Here is a 19,127-nt window from a genome sequence, read left to right as displayed (position 1 = left end):
ATTAATAATTATAAAAGCAGTATCTTACATTGTGCCCTGTCCTGATATTAATTTTCCATCGATGCAATCAACATATTTGTCACTGAAGCATTAAGATCAATTTTAACAGTAGAGATGCCCAGGTCAAGAGATTCTTTTGACACACCACCTGTGAAGGAGACTTCAAATTGTTGGTGGGTTGTTGCAGGTTATCATGAAAGAGTTCTGCAAAAGAGTACAGGACTTTAGGCTCCATTAAGTGATTCAACTATTGATGAAACTATCCATAAATTGTTTGAAATAATCAAGGGAATTTTTAATTGCTTTGAAAAAAGAGCTTGATGGCAATTCTTCTGAAACAAATGAAATTCCTTAGAAATATGGGGCTGGGACTGGTGGATGACATAGGAAATTGAAGCACCATTTTTTAAAGCATTGTGAAACCAGTATGTTCATGTGATTTTAGCTCATGGTACTACACATCAGCTCCCACTGTATAGAGCTGGGATGGGTACCTACCTGGAGAGATCTATTCCACATTGGGCGTGCTAATACCAGGAAGGTTGCAGTAAGCCCAAAAGGATCTCAGTTCAAGAGCAAGTTGGAGACATCAGTCTCCGGGGTTTTGGTCTCTTTTTGTACATACCAGTGACACACATTATGTGGTTGTGCCTAAGTTTCCCCATACATAAAACCAGGCAATGATATTTACCTGTTTTAAGATCCATGCCCCAGAACACTGGAAAGACTAGCTGTAAAGCAATTTCAAAATCCTGCTCAGGATTAGAGAACCTTAAACAAAAACCCACTATCATTCAGGTTAGAAGCAACATTTAATCCAAACAAATAAAATATGAGAGAATTGAAAACATCTCACATTTCAATCTTTTTACTATATGGAAAAGTATCTAGGCAACATAATGACTCAAATTACCATGTCTAAAAACAGACAGTAGACTGATCTTTTGCTAAATGGGTCTTTATACAAGATAAATTGATTGCAACTAATACATCACTCTTGTGTATAGCCCAGCACTTTAACAACCTTGAAACAGTAATTCTTCAAAGGGCCTCACAATTTCTTGATAATCTGCTGCAGCCCATTATTAATGGCTTCATTCACTCTCAGGTTCTCCTTACAACAGAAAGTTTATTAGTACTACAAATTAATCAGTTTTGTCAGCAATTTACTCCAGCTGAGGTGCCAGCCCTGATACTCATTCTTCAGCCTGTTTTTTGTGTAGACTGGGCTTCCATTTACTGGGTTTGTTCCTCCAGTTCCTTCACAGGAAGTAACACAGCCTGAATGCTTTAACAGGGACTTTTGGAGAGGAAAGGTGTTATAAATCATCACTAATTTAGAAGTTCATTTTTAATGGGTTACATTTTATTTGCTTCAGTTGAACACCATTATTTACAGACACGAGTTAATAAAACACATCACAAAACAATAAAATTTCAACAGCTAATATTTATAGGTGCATAGTTCATGCTCAATTACTTTTTTTTTAGAAGTATAATACATACACATATATATAAAGCTCTCACAATAAGTCGTCTCTGCACAGAAATAATAGTCATAGGAAACAAATAAAAATCGTATCATAAACAATATCAAATTACTGATAGCCTATCAACAAAACATGTACAGAGTTAGAAATAAGCAGTAGACACTTAGGTGTTTTTATTCAATATTTTCTTTTTTAACTTTTAAACTTGAAGCCACAATATCCACAGCACAACAATGACCCTGCCAACCAGCTTTCATTTCAGCAGGTGGGAAATGCTGAAACAAGGTGGATGCAGTCACAGATACTCCAATCATTGCTGATGGAAGACTTCAAAATACACCGTAAAAACTGTAAAAAAATTTTACGACTGGGCACATTGGAACTCAGCACTTGTACAGGATGGGACGTCTTTAGTAGTTAGTAGATTTCAGGAGATATAAAGGAAGGAAAGGACTTTCATGCTTCAGGTTCATAGTCTTGATACTCTTCCTAATGAGGAGAGTAGAAATCAGTGCTACTAGTAATTTAGATAAATACATCCTACTTTCACTGCTTGTTCTAGTCCTATAGTGGATTCAATACCAAAATATCATGGATTTGCATGTGATCAGGATCTTGCCATTTATTATTATTTTGTCACATCTTCCAGATACTGTACCTTATAAGGTGTGGTATTTACAGGAGAATTAGGCTTTTCCAGTGGTTAACGTGTTATTCAGCTGATGTTGCCAGGAACTCATGAGAGCACTCATGGCAACTCACTTGGAGAGGGAGGAGGACTACCTCTGGGCTGAACCGCACACCAGGTGCTGCAGATACTCATGAGTCAGTAAATCAGTTAAATGTGTGTTTAACTGCCGGTATGTGGGCAGCCCCCATCATTTCAGTGATATTCGAGGTGCTAGCAATCAAGCATGCCTTTAAGTCGTTCACTGGATTGTGGGCTAAATGTTATATACCTCTCATTTTCAGATTAATTATCTGTGCTACTGTAAAACTGCCATTCCAACTACCAATGCATCGTGCCAGATACTGTAGTAATAATTTACATTACAGGTTCATTAAAAGCATCAAAATACTTTACTCCTGTAATTGCATTAAGATTATAATAATGAATTACTGTGTTTTAGAAAGCGTGATGCTTTAATAAATGACTAAGCTATTAAAACAATCTATGAGGATGCAGTTTTTCCCATATTCCCTACCAAACATAAGAAAAAGATGTAAGTTTACTGTGGATTACTCAGAAACCCAAGATCAAGTATTTTGAAACACACACACCATTTACCCACTAAACTTCCTTACTATCAAGAAAGCAATGGATTTTCTGTTTCCCAGCACTATACCTCTGAGAGATCTTGGCCAAAGAGACCATGTTTCCGCTGTGCCCTTGCAGCTCACACAGCATCAGACTGTGCCAGGCTAATGCAACTTGAGCATGCAGCCTCCTCCTGTGCCCTTCCTTCTCCTACGTACGTTCACAGCAAATACCACAACAGATTTACCTCTGGAGGCATTTCATAAGCCTCATTCTCAGGATCCACAGGAACATCTGTATTATTCACCATTCCCTCCTGCAGGAAACCTTCTTCATTCTACATTTAAAACAGGGAAAGAAAAGTGACAGGCTGTAGCTGCTTGCCTCATAATTTAAGCCAAAGTGAGTCTTTCCTCCAGATCAGTGGTTGACTTCTTGGCCTGTCCATTGGTTTTGGGATGTTGCCAGGGGTTGTGAAGAGCTAGAGGACATCAGCTCCAGTGAGATCTTCTCCATGTTCCACAGGAGTATCCACGGGAATGGCCACCTATCATCTTTCTGAACAGCTGAAGTGCTGATATCCCATTTCTCTCTTGCCATGGACAGGCCAAGAAGTCAATCTGAACAAATTAACAGTACCATCACCAACTTGCTGTATACCTTTGGAAAATATTTTAATCACACAGAAAATGCTTTTCTCATGTCTTGAAGCAAACCAAACCAAGTTTTTTGTTCCTTAAGAAACTGATCTGGGAAACACAGTCCCACACAAATTGTTTAAATAGGTTACCTCATTAATTTCTGTTTAATTACTTGGGAGAATACAGTTACAGGTATGCAAAAGTCGTTGTAAAAAGCAGGCCAAAAGAATGGTGTAGTGTCAAGACACACAAATGAAATAGTAATTCAGTGATAACTTTTTTAATGTTATAGACACATCAATCCTCTCATAAATGTTTGTTTTATAGTTTTAGCCTTTTCACAGTACATTTCAAAGTGGCCAAAAAAGGGAGAACTATTATAACTCAGACTATTGCATGCTGGTTTTTCCCTTCAGTTTTAGAACCTAATTGTACTGGGAAAATCCTTTTTCTTTTAAAGGGTCACACCTCTACATGTTTTCTTATGTCAACCAGCACATTACTTTATGCAGTATTAGTATTTTACACAGCAATTTTCATAAGAGCCTCTTGGAATTAATGGGACTGCCATGGTGTTAAGGAATAACATAAACTATACTATTTACCATCTGAAACAAACACAAATTATAAAGGAAAAAAACCCACTCCAATTTGGCCAATTCCCCTAGTAGCTGTTACTGCAGAAGTTCACAGAGAAGAAACATGAGTTTTGCCAGAATAAAGACTGTTGGAGTTCATCCGGAACTGTAAGAAAATTGATATGAAAACATGCAGAGTAGCTCAGTGGAATTATTGTGACCATGCTGATTTATACCAGTTGTCAATCTAGACAGAAATGCACTAAAAAATGATTACAGACACTCAAGAAGAAATTCACTTTAAAAAAACCCCTGCAGGCTGGTAGCGTAGACAGAAATACAAAATTAAGTTACAAACCAGACAAATGAGGTAATTCTTCAAAGTCTGCAATTTACAGGATAGTGATGTCAAATTAAATTTATGATATAGATAAAATGAGGATAAGAGAAGCTAAACCTGAAACTCACCTCTGTGAGCTTAACACAAAATAGAAAATAATATGCAAAACCAGGTGTCACTAAATCCTCTTTACCTTCACACAGTATTTCTCGTGCTTCTGCTGTTGATTATTTGCCATATATCAGCTTTCTCTGTGGTTTAACCAGGTGACCTTAGTCATAATACTATGTTTCTTGCTGCATTTCTCCATGAACAAATTGTGACTTTATCTGCTAGATATGAATCCTATTCTTCCGTGGTTCACCCACCTTTTCTGGCACATGTGCCAGAAACACGTTTTTCACCCTCATCAAAGTGCATGATGTGCAGAATTTATTTCCATAGTGTGGGTTCTTCTCTCTAGCTCTTACTTCAGAGTTTAAAAGGTCCAGTATGAAGATATCTGGTCCCAGTGCTTCTCAACTGGGGTCAGATATGCTTTGTCCTTTAGACGTAAACGTTATAGTCTGTTTACAGCCCTCTATTCTGCCAAGTTCCCTCCATTCATGTGCCTGCTCTCAGCTTTATGGTGTGCATAAAGCCTGCACTGCTTTATGGCATAGATAACATGGACAAATTCCAAAAGTCACGGGACATCAATGAAAAAGGTTGCTAATACCTTCATTTAGGTCTGTGTCTTCCAGAAGAAACAATAATTTTGGGTGTTCAGCATGACAGGTAACTTTCCAAGCATGAAATCATCAGAAGAACTAGCCCCAATTACAGTTCTGCTCTGGCTTGTCAAAACACTCCAGCTCCTAGGATTATTTGATGCGCAGTGTTTAATTACCTTAGCCTCTAAAAAAAATTTTAGGGGTATTTATTCCTATTTACTTTTATGAGAAGTAGCATCAATCCCTATCAGCTTTGAAATAGCTAAATAGTGTGTGCAATGCAAATTTTATTGTGCACTTCATGTAACATATCAGCTCTAAGGACCTACAGCTCCAGTCTACTGCTCTTCTCTTTAATATCATTAAGGAACAGCTTTGGCTAGCAATCTACATCAAGTAAAACTGTGCCCAAAATCAGTCTTGAGGTTGGATGAGGAAGAAAGCTTGAAGCTTAATGTTATCTGTATCAGGAAAACAGATGGCAAGTGAAACTGCCAGGACCATTAGTAACTACAAAGAAAAAGATTCGCCAGCTGAATTTCAAAGAACTCCAAACCTTGGATTCTGTTTCTTAGGAACCTCTGCCACAGGTCTGGACTGTCTATCAGGATTACAGAGACACAATGCCTAAAAAAGGCTGAATTGACCTTGTTCCCAAGTTTCTTCAGTGAGTTCAGGATGCAGGTTTCTCTACAGCTTCAAATAAAATAAACAGCAGCACCAGAAAAATACAACATCAATCACAACACCAGTATTTTTACAAATTAAGCAAATCATAAGCCATACCAAACCATCAAGGGAACTCTGCCTCTGAATGGCAACAAAAATGGACCTTTGTCCAGCTGCAAACAGTAACGCAAACATCGCCTTTCATGTTGATGACACTGTAGTTCAGATGAGAATGACATTTCTCAAGGTCACATTTGTTACATTTAAATGTGTAGCATATGCGACCGCATCATTTTAATAGTGGTGCTCTCTGCTTCTGATGTACTGTCCCTCTGAAGTTAGGATATCACAAAAGTAAACAACCACCCCCAATAACAATGAGCCATCTAAGGTACACGTTATATAATATCTCCTTTAAAGCAAAGAAATGCAATTTTAGGTTCTCATGATCAATAATTCCATATCCTGATTCAGTTATGGAAGAGGAAAAACACCCAGTAGACCAATTCTTGTCTTAGTATGAAAGACGCACTTTTCTCTTGAAGCTGCTGCCTCTGTTCTTAAACCATATAGAAGGGTGTTTCCAGAGGGAGAGCTTTTTATTAGAAGATCTGAGAAGATAAACAAAAGCTTCTCAGAGATAGTTTTTAACTGGGGAGCATGTGCTCATTTGCAAGGAAAACACTTTAAAAAGGGAAAATTCCAACTCATGCAATATGCAAAGTGTTAAAAGAATGGCGAGGTGAGTATGTCTGCTTGTCACCTGAGGATTCCCTTAAGAAAAAGCAAATACCCACCTATACCTTGGTCTGAAGCATGGTCACTCTGGGTAAGAGCTGCATTTCTACATCTCCAGAGAGTCTTGTGCCCTTAGATCCCATGTTATGAAAAACAAGCTTTTGCGGCTAGCCAGAGCAGAGCACACCACACTGCGCTTCCCAGGTACCAAGAGCGGTGTCAGTTTGGCTATCAGCGTTCCTGTCTGCCTTGGCAAAGCTTCGTGACTATCAGACTTGCACAGCCCAAGACCTATGTGCTATCAGGCTACCTTGCAAGCCCACTCACACCTTCCCTGGGAATGAACAGCTATGGTATATACCCTCCCTCTCAAAGCACGCTGTGCTCTCATTTTGTCAAGCAACTTAAGTCATTTTATAAACAAAGGGGAGACTGTGTCCCATCACCGTAAACAAGTATATATGCATAATCCCAGGTGTCAGTTCTGGCTTAAGGAACAGGTACAAAATAGCTGGTATACAAGAGTGGTAAAAATAAGATGTGAAGTAGAACTTATCTGCTGCAATGTCTCCAAAATGTTGACGACTCCTTTACTATGGAAATGGATCCTGCTAAGCTGTGCATGTGACAGTGTGAAATGACCCACTTTTACAATAAAATAGTAATCAAACTAAATTTAAAAGTCCCCCAGAAAACCTGGCCCTGTTTAAATTACAGAGTATTTGCCAAAACTTCAGGCCTATTCCCTTTGCCAGGAAAACGTCAGCAAACAGGTTTCCCTTATTTCAGTGGTTTTGGTGAAAATTGTACCCCATTCTTTCACTTCACCTTCTTTCCCACCTCAGAACGCTGTTGGTGTAAGGGGAGAGACTGTTTAAGACCCCACACACATGGAAAACAGACCCAGAGGTCTGCTTATGGTACCACATCTATGTCAGCACCATGTGGCAAAATAGTCACCTTCAGGAGAGTGCATTCAGTTCTCTCAGTGACATGTCTTTGAATGCCAAGTTACTGTTATCAGAAGTGAATTATTTTATCTCAAGTTGCGGACAAAAGCAACTTCAAAAGGAAGCACTGTAATTGTAATTTAGCAGCTGATCTAAGCATTATAATTTACTATCTCTCTGGCTAGTACAGGTTTTTTGTTACCATTATGAATGCTGAAGAAGTCTTACAGTCATGTATATTCTCATGATTACTAGGGACTAATTCCGTCTGGAGTGATTCTATATTCTGAGCTAAGTAAGCCAGGCTACCAAAGTGTCAGCTCTTAAAACATTTATACTGACAAGAGGAGGTCACCCTGGAAGTCACTTCCATTAATCACAGAGGTCAGAAGACCCCTCCAGAGACTGTCTAGTCCAACCTCCCAGCTCAGAGCAGGGTCACCTAGAGCAGGTTGCTCGGGGCCATGCCTGGTTGGGTTTTGACCATACCCACAGATGGACACTCTACAGTCTTGCTGGATAACCTGGTCCATCGTTTGACTACTTGCACAGCAAAAAAAGTTTTCCTTACATTGAAATGGAGTTTCCTGCATTTCAGTTAGTGCCCACTGCCTCCTGCCATTTCACTGGGCACCGCTGAAGAATCTTGGTTCAACCTTCTTTACCACCACTCCCCTCAGGTATTTATACACATTGGTAAGTTCCCCCCATAAACTTTCACATTTATGTTGTTTCACATTTGCTGATTTTCTGTCTGTTTTTGAGACCTCTATGAAATTTCCCATGCAGATATTGTGGGAGGATTTTTTCTCTAGTAGGAAGCTCTATTGTCCACAATAAATTATTTGCAGGAAAGCTTTTGGCACTGTCTCACACAACATCCTTGTCTCTAAAGCAGACACATATGGATGTGATGGACAGATCACTCGGAGGATAAGGAATTGGCTGGACAGTCAAAGAGTTGCAGTCAATGGCTCCATGTCCAAGCGTAGAGCAGTGATGAATGTGTTCCTCAGGGGTCAGTGTTGGGACAGACACTGTTTAACATCTTTGTCAATGACACGGACAGTGGGATCAAATGCACTCTCAGTAAGATGCCAATGACACCAAGCTGTGTGGTGTAGTCAACGTGCTGGAGGGAAGGGAAGTGCCATCCACAGGGACCTGGACAGGATTGAGAGGTGGGCCTGTGCAAGCCTCATGAAGTTCAAGAAGGGCAAGTGCAAGGTCCTGCACATGTGTTGGGTTAATACCAAACACAAATACAGGCTGGGCAATGCGTGGATTGAGAGCAGCCCTGCAGAGGAGGACTCAAGGATATTAGAGGATGGAAAACTGACTATGAGCCAGCAATGTGTGCTTGCAGCCCAGAAAGCCAACAGCATCCTGAGCTGCATCCAGAGAAGCATGGCCAACAGATTGAGGGGATTCTCCCCCTCTACTCCACTCTCCTGAGACCCCACTTGGAGTGCCGTGTCCAGCTCTGGGGCCTCCAGAAAAATGTAGTCCTGCTTAAGTGGGTCCAGAGGAGGGCCATAAAGATGATCAGGAGGCTGGAACACCTCCCCGTTGAGGACAAGCTGCGAGACTAAAATAAAAATAAGGTGAGGCTTGCCTCAAACACCTGAAAAATTAATGTAACATGAGAAGTGATAGTTAATTTCAACAAAATAAACTATTATAAACTCAGTGAGCACTGGTCACACCATATCACTTGCCAGTCTGTTATTGAGTAATATTACTTATTCTTTTTCTTATTATCATTAGTAGAAATAATTAATGACCAGCTATGAATAAAGATTAAGAGGTACTATGGAAAAAGCCGTGAACTAGAATAGGAAAAAGCTGGCTTAGAAGATAACTTTGGTACACCTCTTTTGTAAAGACCTTTAAAGTCCCTTTTGGAAAGTCTTTTGAGACCCCCAACAAAACGCTCCATAAAAAACATTTTTAATGTAGTCCAGCTTGTTGTATGTACACACCAGATGGTACATGGGGGAGGCTGAAATAAAAATAAGAATGTAAAAAAAAAAATTTTTAAAAATCACATCCAATAGCATTATTACTTTGCAAAATTACCACATACTGAGTAAGGGTAGTATTGCCTTTACACTGTATGTCCAAGCCCTGCGCACACCAGGACAGAACTGGCAGAGCGGTGGGACGCGATGCATGATGAACAAGCCCAAACAGTGCTTTCCCGACTCAACAATAGAAGGGAGAATCCAATCAGGGAGTCCGACATTCCCTGAGCTTGTCAACTGGCCCAAGCAGCTTGTCCAGATAAGCATAGATAGATAGCCAGAGTCATGCACATCTTTGTGAGCCCAGATATTGTCTAGTCCAGTACTAGTGAATTATTGAACGTGCTGTTGTTACAGTCTGGATAATTGTACTAATAATCTGTCATTATTACCACACCATTATTTAGAGGTAAACTGGTTATCCCTAAAGCTGTTGGTCTCATGCCTGTTACTGCATCCCAAAGCTATAACACAGCAGGGCTGCCTTAAGTCCTTACAATGGCTAACTGAATACTCCCTTCAGCCGGACTAAACCCATTTCAGTTTGGTATTACGCACTCTGTAAGAACTTTCTTTAGGAACTCTTAGTTGTTATATGGTGGCGCTTAAAGAAAAATTCTGGGATTCTTTCTATATACCTTTATTTTTTTACAGGTATTTTGACCATAAAGCCCAACTTACCTGATGGGAGAAAGACCCTTGTACAAAACAGCACATTCCCAACAACATGCAAAACAAAGATAGACTAAAATGGCCTCTATTTATTTACTTTCCTAGTCCTAAGGTATGAAACATGTGGAGCTGACTGGTTATAACTGAGTTGCCAGGTCAGCTTACAATGCCCTAAAGCTCCCACTCACTTATTGCAATAATCATTTCCTCCAAGCCTCAGCTATGAATGACAAAGCATTAGCAGCAGTCTAGTGGTTTTACTCTGGAGATATAGAGAGGAGATATATCTGTGCACTACCTAGAAAGAAGTAAGCTGTTTTAATTATTCCTAAGCTAAACATCTAAGTGAAGGAAATTATCAGAAAGCATTATGTGTGAAGGAAACTATTTGTTCCAGTGCAAAACTCATTTAGAGTACCAATAATGAAATGACACTACTGCCCTCCTTCTTAAATGGAGAGTGGAAGTGAATAAGAGACTTTTAATTAAACAAATAAATGTCAGCACAATAGCACAACTGCAATGAAAGGCTAACATAGTGCCTGCAAGTGCTACAAGCTGCATTTTAATTCATGTATTTATGCCCTTCAGTTGGCGACGACAAAAGTGAAAAGGATATGGACTGAGGCCTATGGAGAGAGGAACGAACGTGAAGACTGTTTAAGTGTCTGTGGTTACAGATACATCTTGGTGTCTATAAATAGCTGGAAATACTTGCTGTTTACAACAATTGATGAACCATTCAAACTCCTAGAAAACCAAATTTCCATACAGTATAGATTGTATATATTTGTTTCCTTCCTTTAAAATTCCCCTGCTGGGGAAGGCAGCTGGTCTGCAAACGACCTGATTGAAGAGGAGTTTGACCTTGACAAGATTCCAGTACCCTGAGAAAAGGAAGCTTTGCTTCGAGCAAATAATTTTCCAAGGAGCTGCAGACTACACAGCAGGATTAAGTAAGCAGGGAGGAAACTGATAAAGGTTATCCAATAAGAATGTTAAAAACAACTTTTTGACCAGTTTTATTGTGACACTCTGGCACCTGAAATATATAAAAATGTACTCTTTTAGTAATAAAAAAAACTAGCTGCTTATTCACCCATGAGTGAGTGAGTATGTGTTGCTTTGTCTGTCTCTACAGCGACATTCCCCATTTAGTATTATTTGTAAAGATGAGATTTGTAAAGATGAGACTTAACTCAGTTCAGAGTGCAACAGGAACATTTCTATGAGCAATCAACTTTCCTCAAACGCAGATTCGTGTTTTGCATTAACCAGGTTGGTAAAGTACCTAATTAGAGCTGCTGGCATGTTGTTATTTGCTGATAAATGAATGTGGATTACATGGAGAACCCACCCACTGGCCAGGTCAGACCAGCAGGTCATATGAGTTGTAAAGTTATAGACACATGCATTACAGGTGAATTAAAATAACAGGTTGCTAGGAGCTGAGTCAATATGCCATCAGTAAAACATGCAAATGCATCCAGAACACACAGTCATTTCAGCTTCCCAAATCTATGGCGACATTGAAAACTTCACAGGTAGGGAGAGAAAAGCTAGAGTTTACCATTTAGAAAGACTAAAATAATTTCTAATTGCCAAATAAGGGGAACGTTACAAGCTGACTAAACATCTCACCAGGTCAAATCTGACATCCTCGTGAACACAGCAGAGAAGCATATTTTAGGGTATTGATCTGCTTGAACAATATTCGCTAGGAACATCGTGATTTACATTCTCAAAACTGCAGTTTCAGAGTGCAGTTTCACAGAAATCTTGAGTACAGGAATACCACTGTTTTCATAAGGATCTGGAAGAAGGACCAAGGACTGCACTTAACTGCATGCTCTGTCTTATGCATTAAGAAGGAACAATAAAGAGCCTGAATTTATTTTGATTATTCTTAATTCAAAGATACCTTGACAAAACTGAATAAGTGACTGAAATAAGATGCAGCTCAACAGGAAAAGGTGCTAATACGTTGCACTTAAGCACTCACCAAATCAAAGGGGAAGGGCAAATGGTGCACTGAAAAGAATTACAAAGTCAAAGAATAACATAAACCAGCAATGTCATGTTATTGCAAAAAAGTAAGCCATTCTCTCATGTATTAACAAGGTTTGTGAGGTAATCTGATTGGTCTAATCCAGTCCAAGGGTGCATTCTCCTGAATACAGAATTCAGTCTAAACAATGCACTTTTCTGGGGATCTCGAGAAACCCCAAAGAAATAACAGCAGGAATTATCACATTCTAAAACAGAGAGGAAAGATGAAGGAACCTGTCAGGAAAGCATAAGTGACCTAGGTCCATATAATCCTAAAAGGATCACCTTAATTTGAATCATAGAATACCCAGTTGGAAGGGAGCTTAAGGATCACCTGGTCCAACCTTTCTTGGCAAAAACATGGTCTAGACAAGATGACCCAGCACCCTGTCCAGCTGAATCTTAAAAGTGTTTGATACCGGGGAAATTGCCACTTCCCTGGGGAGATTATTCCAATGGCTGGTTGTTCTCATTGTGAAAAATTTTCCTCTTGTGTCCAATCAGAATCTCCCCAGGTAACTTGAACCCATTGCGCCCCATCTTTCATCTTTTACTCCTTGTAAAAAGGGAGTCTCCATCTTCTTTGTAGCCACCCTTTAAATACGGGGACATGGTGATAAGGTCTCCCCCAAGCTTCGTCTTCTCAAGGCTGAACAAGCCCAATTCTGTCAGCCTTTCCTTTTCATGTCAAGCTTCCCAGTCCTTTGAACACCTTTGTGGCCCTCCTCTGGACCCTCTCCAGCCTGTCCACATAATTTTTTTTATAGCAGGGGCCAAAACTGAACACAGTATTCCAGGTGTGGCCTGACAAGCACTGAGTAGAGTGGAATGATGACTTCTTTATCTCTGCTGGTGATGCCCCTGTTGATACAACCCCGCATCCCGTTGGCTTTCTTTGCTGCTGCAGCACACTGGTCACTCATGTTGAACTTGTTGACCACCAGGACCCCCAGGTCAGTTTCCACGGAGCTGCTCCCCAGCCAGGTAGATCCCGCCTGTGCTGCACTCCTGGATTATGTTTTCCCAGGTGCAAGACCTTATACTTGTCCTTGTTGAACTTCCTGAGGTTCTTGTTAGCCTGCTCTTCCAGCCTATCCAGGTCATCCTGCAGGGTGGCTCTCCCTTCCCAAGTGTCCACTTCCCCACTCAGTTTAGTACTAGCAAACGGCATGAGGGTACACTGGATCCCATCATCCAGATCACTTATGAAGATATTAAACAGTGTTGGGTCCAATATCAATCCCTGGGGGACAGGTTGCCAGTTTGAGAAAGAAAATTAAAACTGGACGTCTTTAAGAACAGCCTGGCCCTACATCACACAGCAGCAATGCAAGATTCTCCAATCTCTATGAACCCATCACCAAGAATGACCTCCAGTGATGATACCTGAGTTTGTCTTCACTTAAAAAAATCTAGAACATAATGATATGTGATCTCAACTGATCACATTAACTACAACAGTTACAAACATCATAACAGTGGTAAACATCAGCTTTGCAGTCAGCACAGAAATGAGCAACCTTATTTGGATTTGGCTCCATTAAGTCAGTAAAGATAATTTTAAACAGCCTGGTCCCAGTCTAAGCTGCAAAGTTATTTTACCATACTTTATTTAAAACTGTTTGAATATCACAATCACATTCCAAGAGTACATATATTTTTAGTGCAGATAAACTCCAGAAGCTATTGTATAGACTCCATAAGTACATATTCTCTTTCCTAAGAGACAAAATTAAAGGAAGAAAATAAGCTCCCTCTAAAAAAACTTTCCACTCACACAAAGAGTTAATTCAGTGCTGTATTATCTAAAAGAGCAATCTCTAAACCAGAGTTATTTCTCCTAGTCTTAGAAAAAGTCCCTTATACAGCACTGCAGGACCAGCCACCCTCTGGCATCATGAAGAGCATGAGTTCCCAGTCTGTTACACATAGCCCCACAGACAGCACATGTTTCAGTTCCGTACCCCATCTTGTGTGAGTGCATTCACAAAGCAGTGCAGTAACTTCACCCACTTCCAAGGAAGTTTTTAAAGAGAGAGGAAGATCTCTACAGGTAGTAGAAAGAGGGTGGGTTTTTCTCCCTTTGACTTTTCTCTTAAGTATGAGTGGATAAGCTAATGCAATCAGCACTGACTCACTTGCTTTTACTCTCCAGCATGTTGAGCTGACAGAAGGGCTAGTGGCAGTATGGTCACCTTCAAAGGCTGTAATTGATTGACAGGACATGCTGTTAGTGAAGTGGTTACCCTTCAGCTACTATCAGTGAGCATCTCTCCAAAGCATTCCTTCAATTCCACTCTATTACAGCACTTTACCTAGCTGGGGAATTTAAAAATATGTTTCTTGTAAGGAAGAAACCAGCACTTGCTCTGAAAAATGCCTGCAGCAATTATTTGAACTATAAAGGTTTCAGGGCTATTTCCTGCAACTGTGATCTATTCAGCAGCAGCTCAAACACTACAAAAGACTAGAGAGTTAGCCTGCATTTCAAAATGTGTATTTCTGAAGTATTCTTCTTAATCTCGAAGCAAGTATACAACTATTCAGAGCTCTCACTTGCACTGGGAAAGATTACTTCACAGTCCAGTGGCATGAAACACAAACATCACAAACATCTGCAGCTTTTTCTGCTCTCATAGAGGAAGAAATTTTTTTTTTTTTAATTAAGTGAAAGAATTATTCAATAAATTTTACTTAGTAAGGTGTAGAAGGCAAGGAGACTCTTAAAAGGACTACTAACCTAAGTATACAATACTGTATCTGAGTATCTGTTTTCTTTCCTTCCTCCCATCACACTGTTACTGTTATCTTTGCTTCTCGTTTCTGGCTTAGACAAAGGAAAGCATCAGATTGAAGTCTGCTATCCTCTACACTGCATGAGAGAGGAGTTCAAAGCAAAACAGCCTTTCCCAGATCAAATTTTGTTCTTACCTATGTCAGTATGAGCCTGGTGTAACTCTTCCCCTCACTAAGCCATTTTTGTACTCTGTATTGCTGAGAGAAGCCTGTCTTTATGATCCTCTTTTCAGATACCTGCTGCTGTTCCAAAAGGAATGTATATTATAAAAATCTTCACTACTTCTCCATATATAGAAAATCACAAGAGTGCAAGTTTAGATAGCCTTGAGAAGTCACCTAAATTGCATCTCTGTTTTAGGCAGGTTCAGCCTTCCCTAAATCATTCCCACCAGATGTCTGGGAAAAAACACCTTAAAAGCCTCCAGTGATAAAAATTCCACATCCCAAGGCAATTTATTCCTCTACTTAATTACTGTTAACTATTCATGTCTTTCCTGGTGTCTAACCTCAATCTCCCCCACTAACATTTAGCCCCAGTATTTCTAGTCCTATTCCCAGTGGACACAGTCCCTTTCTGTTGCAAGGGTCTGATACTGGAAAAACTGTTATCCTGACTCATTTCAGTCTTCTCTGGACTAACCCACACAATAGTTAGGAAAAACATGTTGAGCGTCCACTACCCTGTATCTCTGGTGCTCATTTATGAGAACTGCATACAAGTTAAGCCTTGAAAGAGCTGGGATGTGGCTGCTTGGTGTTTGGAGTAGAGTCAAGTAGGGCAGAGATGCTGCTCATCAGGCTGATAGAGGAAAAGGAGGGCAAGCCCCAGCAGTGTCTAACATCAGAAAACTACCTGAACCTGAGTGGGCTGATGATCTCAGCCATAGATGGAGCTTCAGAGGGGAATTGTTACTGCACTGTTTTTACCAGAAAGAGCTTTCTATTAATAAACTCTGTAAAACCATTTGAAATTAAAATGCAGAGCTGCTTTCAAATTATCAAAGAAGCATAGAATGTTACTTGTGAGAATTGTTAGAATGACACTTTCCTTCTGATCCTTTCTTATTATTAATCACAGTAGCTCCCCAAACGTCAGCCGCTAAGCAGGGGGTCTGCCCTCTGCATCCAGGCATGCACTGAAGTCACAACAAAGCAATCACCATAAACTGCTACAATTCATAAAAAGCAGATGGTCAAACAGCCACAAGGAGCATAATGAAAGGGAAACATCATCTTCTCCACATTTGCTTTTATTACTTGAGAGAGGGGACTTTAATCATACTCCAGCCACTGTCCCATTAATATTTAATCATATGAGTGAAAAAAATGATGCATACACACCACAGAGGTAGCACACAAAAAACCTAGTTGAGGTAAGGCACTCATTCTGTTAACTACACCCAGAACTGCAGGTAAAACCACATATATGTCAGGAAGTTTTGAGTGAAATGCTGCTTAGCAATTTATTATCACATCTACTTTAGGGATAAATAGAAAAAACAAAACCAAGCCATTTTTCTTCAAATTTGTGGCATAAGTGTCAGCTACATGTGATTTACGCAAGTTCAGATGAAGTTGTAGAGGAATAATTTTATGCATATCATGCCAATAAGAATGAATATCAAAGTTTACTCTATAGAGATGAGGGTCCCCATTTAAAACAGAAGGAATAGAGAGAACACAAAGCAATGGCAAAGCAATTACAGTTGCTACAGTTCTTTCTCCTACAAACCGCATTCTCAGTTCCTGCAACAAACATTGATATGATGCCCAGAGCAATACAACACCCTCAGCATTTAGGTTCTCGCTATAATGGAGCTCTTCCATATTTTCAGTACGGAGAATGATGCAAAAAGACTGGCAGGATGGGTCCATGTTTCAGAAAAAGATGTCCAATTATGACATGATTCCCTGTAGTTTGAGAAAAAACACAAAAACCTATCTGCTATCAGCCATAAAGATGTTTCTCTACATGTGCTGCTTGGTGAACATTTAGATAAGAATGAGAGATCTTGAGAATCACCCATGCAGATCTGAACACAACACAACTTGCACAACTGCCATATTCAGATGCCCAAGTGTTTGCAAATGTTCAAACAATATCAGTTAGATACCTGGCTGGTGAATTTATGTTCAAATGCCATTTTAGAAATGAGCCATACTAGAAAATACTTATGTGGAGTATGAAGCTAAAAATGCAGTTTGATGTGAACAAACTAAGTGAAATTCAGCAGCATGCTATATCATCATTTTTTAATAATGATTTCTAGATTTTTTTTTTTTCAGTTGTCTGATGGTAAGTATTTGTACATAGCCATCATAGAGGTACCTCAATGGATGTCATTAAAATATGATCGGTTTTGTAGTGTTTTAGCATAAAGCCAGTTGACATGTTTACTATTTTGTAATAAGCATTATTTAATAAGCAGATTAGATGAGAAATCATACTAATGAAAATAGCAATGATTTCTATTATACATGTATAGCATTTCAGTAAGAACAAGCAACAAACCGACTGGTTCTTATTCTCTGCTTTAGCTGCCTATCAGCTGAGAATTATCCGAGAAAGGCAGCAGCATTGGAAACTGGAACAGCAACTGTTCTAACTTTATTAATCTCTTTTCTACACTTAAACCATTCCAAACATATATATGTAAAGTGTGGATGCTTCGTGGGCTACACTTACCTAAATAGGAGACACTTTCTGCCAGGATGTGCCTTGGACCATCTAATATCCTCAAAAAGCTATTTACAGAATAGTAGGTAGTACCACAAATATTCAGAAGCATTTTTCTGAATGGATTCTTGCAGAAAAGGAATTCAACACAATCTTTGCAACAACGACAACAAATGGATACCATATGTATGCAGTCTGATAAGAGCTTAAAATAACATTACTAATGAAAGCTTAAAAGATGATCTGCTTGAACTTAAGTTATTTTTACACATTTAAATTCATATAAGCCCTGATTCAGCAAAATATTGTCAAACATACACTTAAGTAGTTAGTTCTGTGGAAAACAAAGCTTTTACATAGGTTTAATGCTAAAATAACACTGTAGTGAATCAAGAACTATAGAAATTATTCTCTTTCAAGTGCCACAGAACAAACCACTTAATAGGAGAAGGTATGACATCTTTGGCATCTGATGCAAACCATTTTTATCCAGCGAGATAGACAGACTCAGCATCTATCCAGATGTAATTTCCCAAATTAAATCACTGACAACAGAGCTCTTCTACAGTACCCTCAATGCAATAGGAGCATTAAGATTCACATATAAAAGGACAGCATCCAAGCCAAGTGTATTCCTAATACATGTTCCAATAAGCCCATGGAAACCAAGATTTATGTAAGACAAAGCAAACTTTGGAGAGAACATTCCCCCAGTGACTACTCACTGCAGAAACAGAATCCCTTCAGCACTGAAGTTGGTTGGTGTTTTGTTTTTTTTTTTTTTTTTTTTTTTTTTTTTTTTCTCTGCAAAAGAAAACCACTCCAGCACTTTGTGTTGTGTGGGTGATGTTCCCATTTCCCAACTGAGTTAGGACCAATGTTTATAGCAGGGCTGAGGTATTCTAAATTGGCTTGTATCAGTACCATGACTCAGTGATCACTGTGCAAGTGGGAGGACTTCAAGCACTTGACATTACTTCTCATATTCTTGCTGTCACAAATGCAAACGTTAAAGAATATAAACTCATTTTTATCTTGTCGGTTTAAAAACCTAAAAGGGACCTCTGATCATTCAGCAGCCTGTTAAATATTTAGCAGTCAGGAAGAAAGGATTTTTTTTTCTCCTTCCATGATTTTAACTGGTTTTAAATCTAATACTAATTCCTTGACGTGAATACAACGTATCACCATTTGCCTATTTCTCCATAAAAAAAAAATTCCTCAAATTAAAAATTGATCTGTCTCCTAAACTTTAATGCATAAAGAAGACAGAATTTATATAAACAGAAGATGGGGTTGTGAACCCCACAAGCTACACTATCTGTATGCACAGAACATATGTACTTCTTAGGGGCTGCCATGAAATAAATTTTAATTACTGTGTCCCCTCTCAAAGCTAACTGCATTGCAAATAGTGGTTGGAGACACCCTCAACTCATTGAACAGAGAATTCACACTATGCTTTTCAAAGGTGTAGGATGCCAGTCCTGCAGGAACCAATACCCTAAGGCACTCAAACATGTTAATCC

At 39.3% G+C, this 19,127-nt stretch overlaps 1 protein-coding gene across 1 annotated transcript in view; it reads right to left on the bottom strand.

The window, feature by feature from the left end:
• Positions 1–1,344: 1,344 nt before the first annotated feature.
• The window catches only part of SNCA (synuclein alpha), a 70,969-nt gene continuing 53,186 nt past the window's right edge, over positions 1,345–19,127 (bottom strand). Inside the window, exons 5-6 of the mRNA XM_026848102.1 lie at positions 2,996–3,085; positions 1,345–1,979 (exon numbers count right to left, since the gene is read on the bottom strand). Coding sequence (XP_026703903.1) covers positions 1,947–1,979; positions 2,996–3,085 — 123 coding nt within the window. The 3' untranslated portion in view covers positions 1,345–1,946. The remainder of the gene's footprint in view (positions 1,980–2,995; positions 3,086–19,127) is intronic.

The sequence above is a fragment of the Athene cunicularia genome, assembly GCF_003259725.1.
Source record: "Athene cunicularia isolate RWA chromosome 4 unlocalized genomic scaffold, athCun1 chr4_part2, whole genome shotgun sequence".
In the NCBI taxonomy this organism is placed as follows: domain Eukaryota; kingdom Metazoa; phylum Chordata; class Aves; order Strigiformes; family Strigidae; genus Athene; species Athene cunicularia.
The sequence above is the reverse complement of the archived record's forward strand: the minus strand, read 5'-3'. Positions and strand labels throughout refer to the sequence as shown.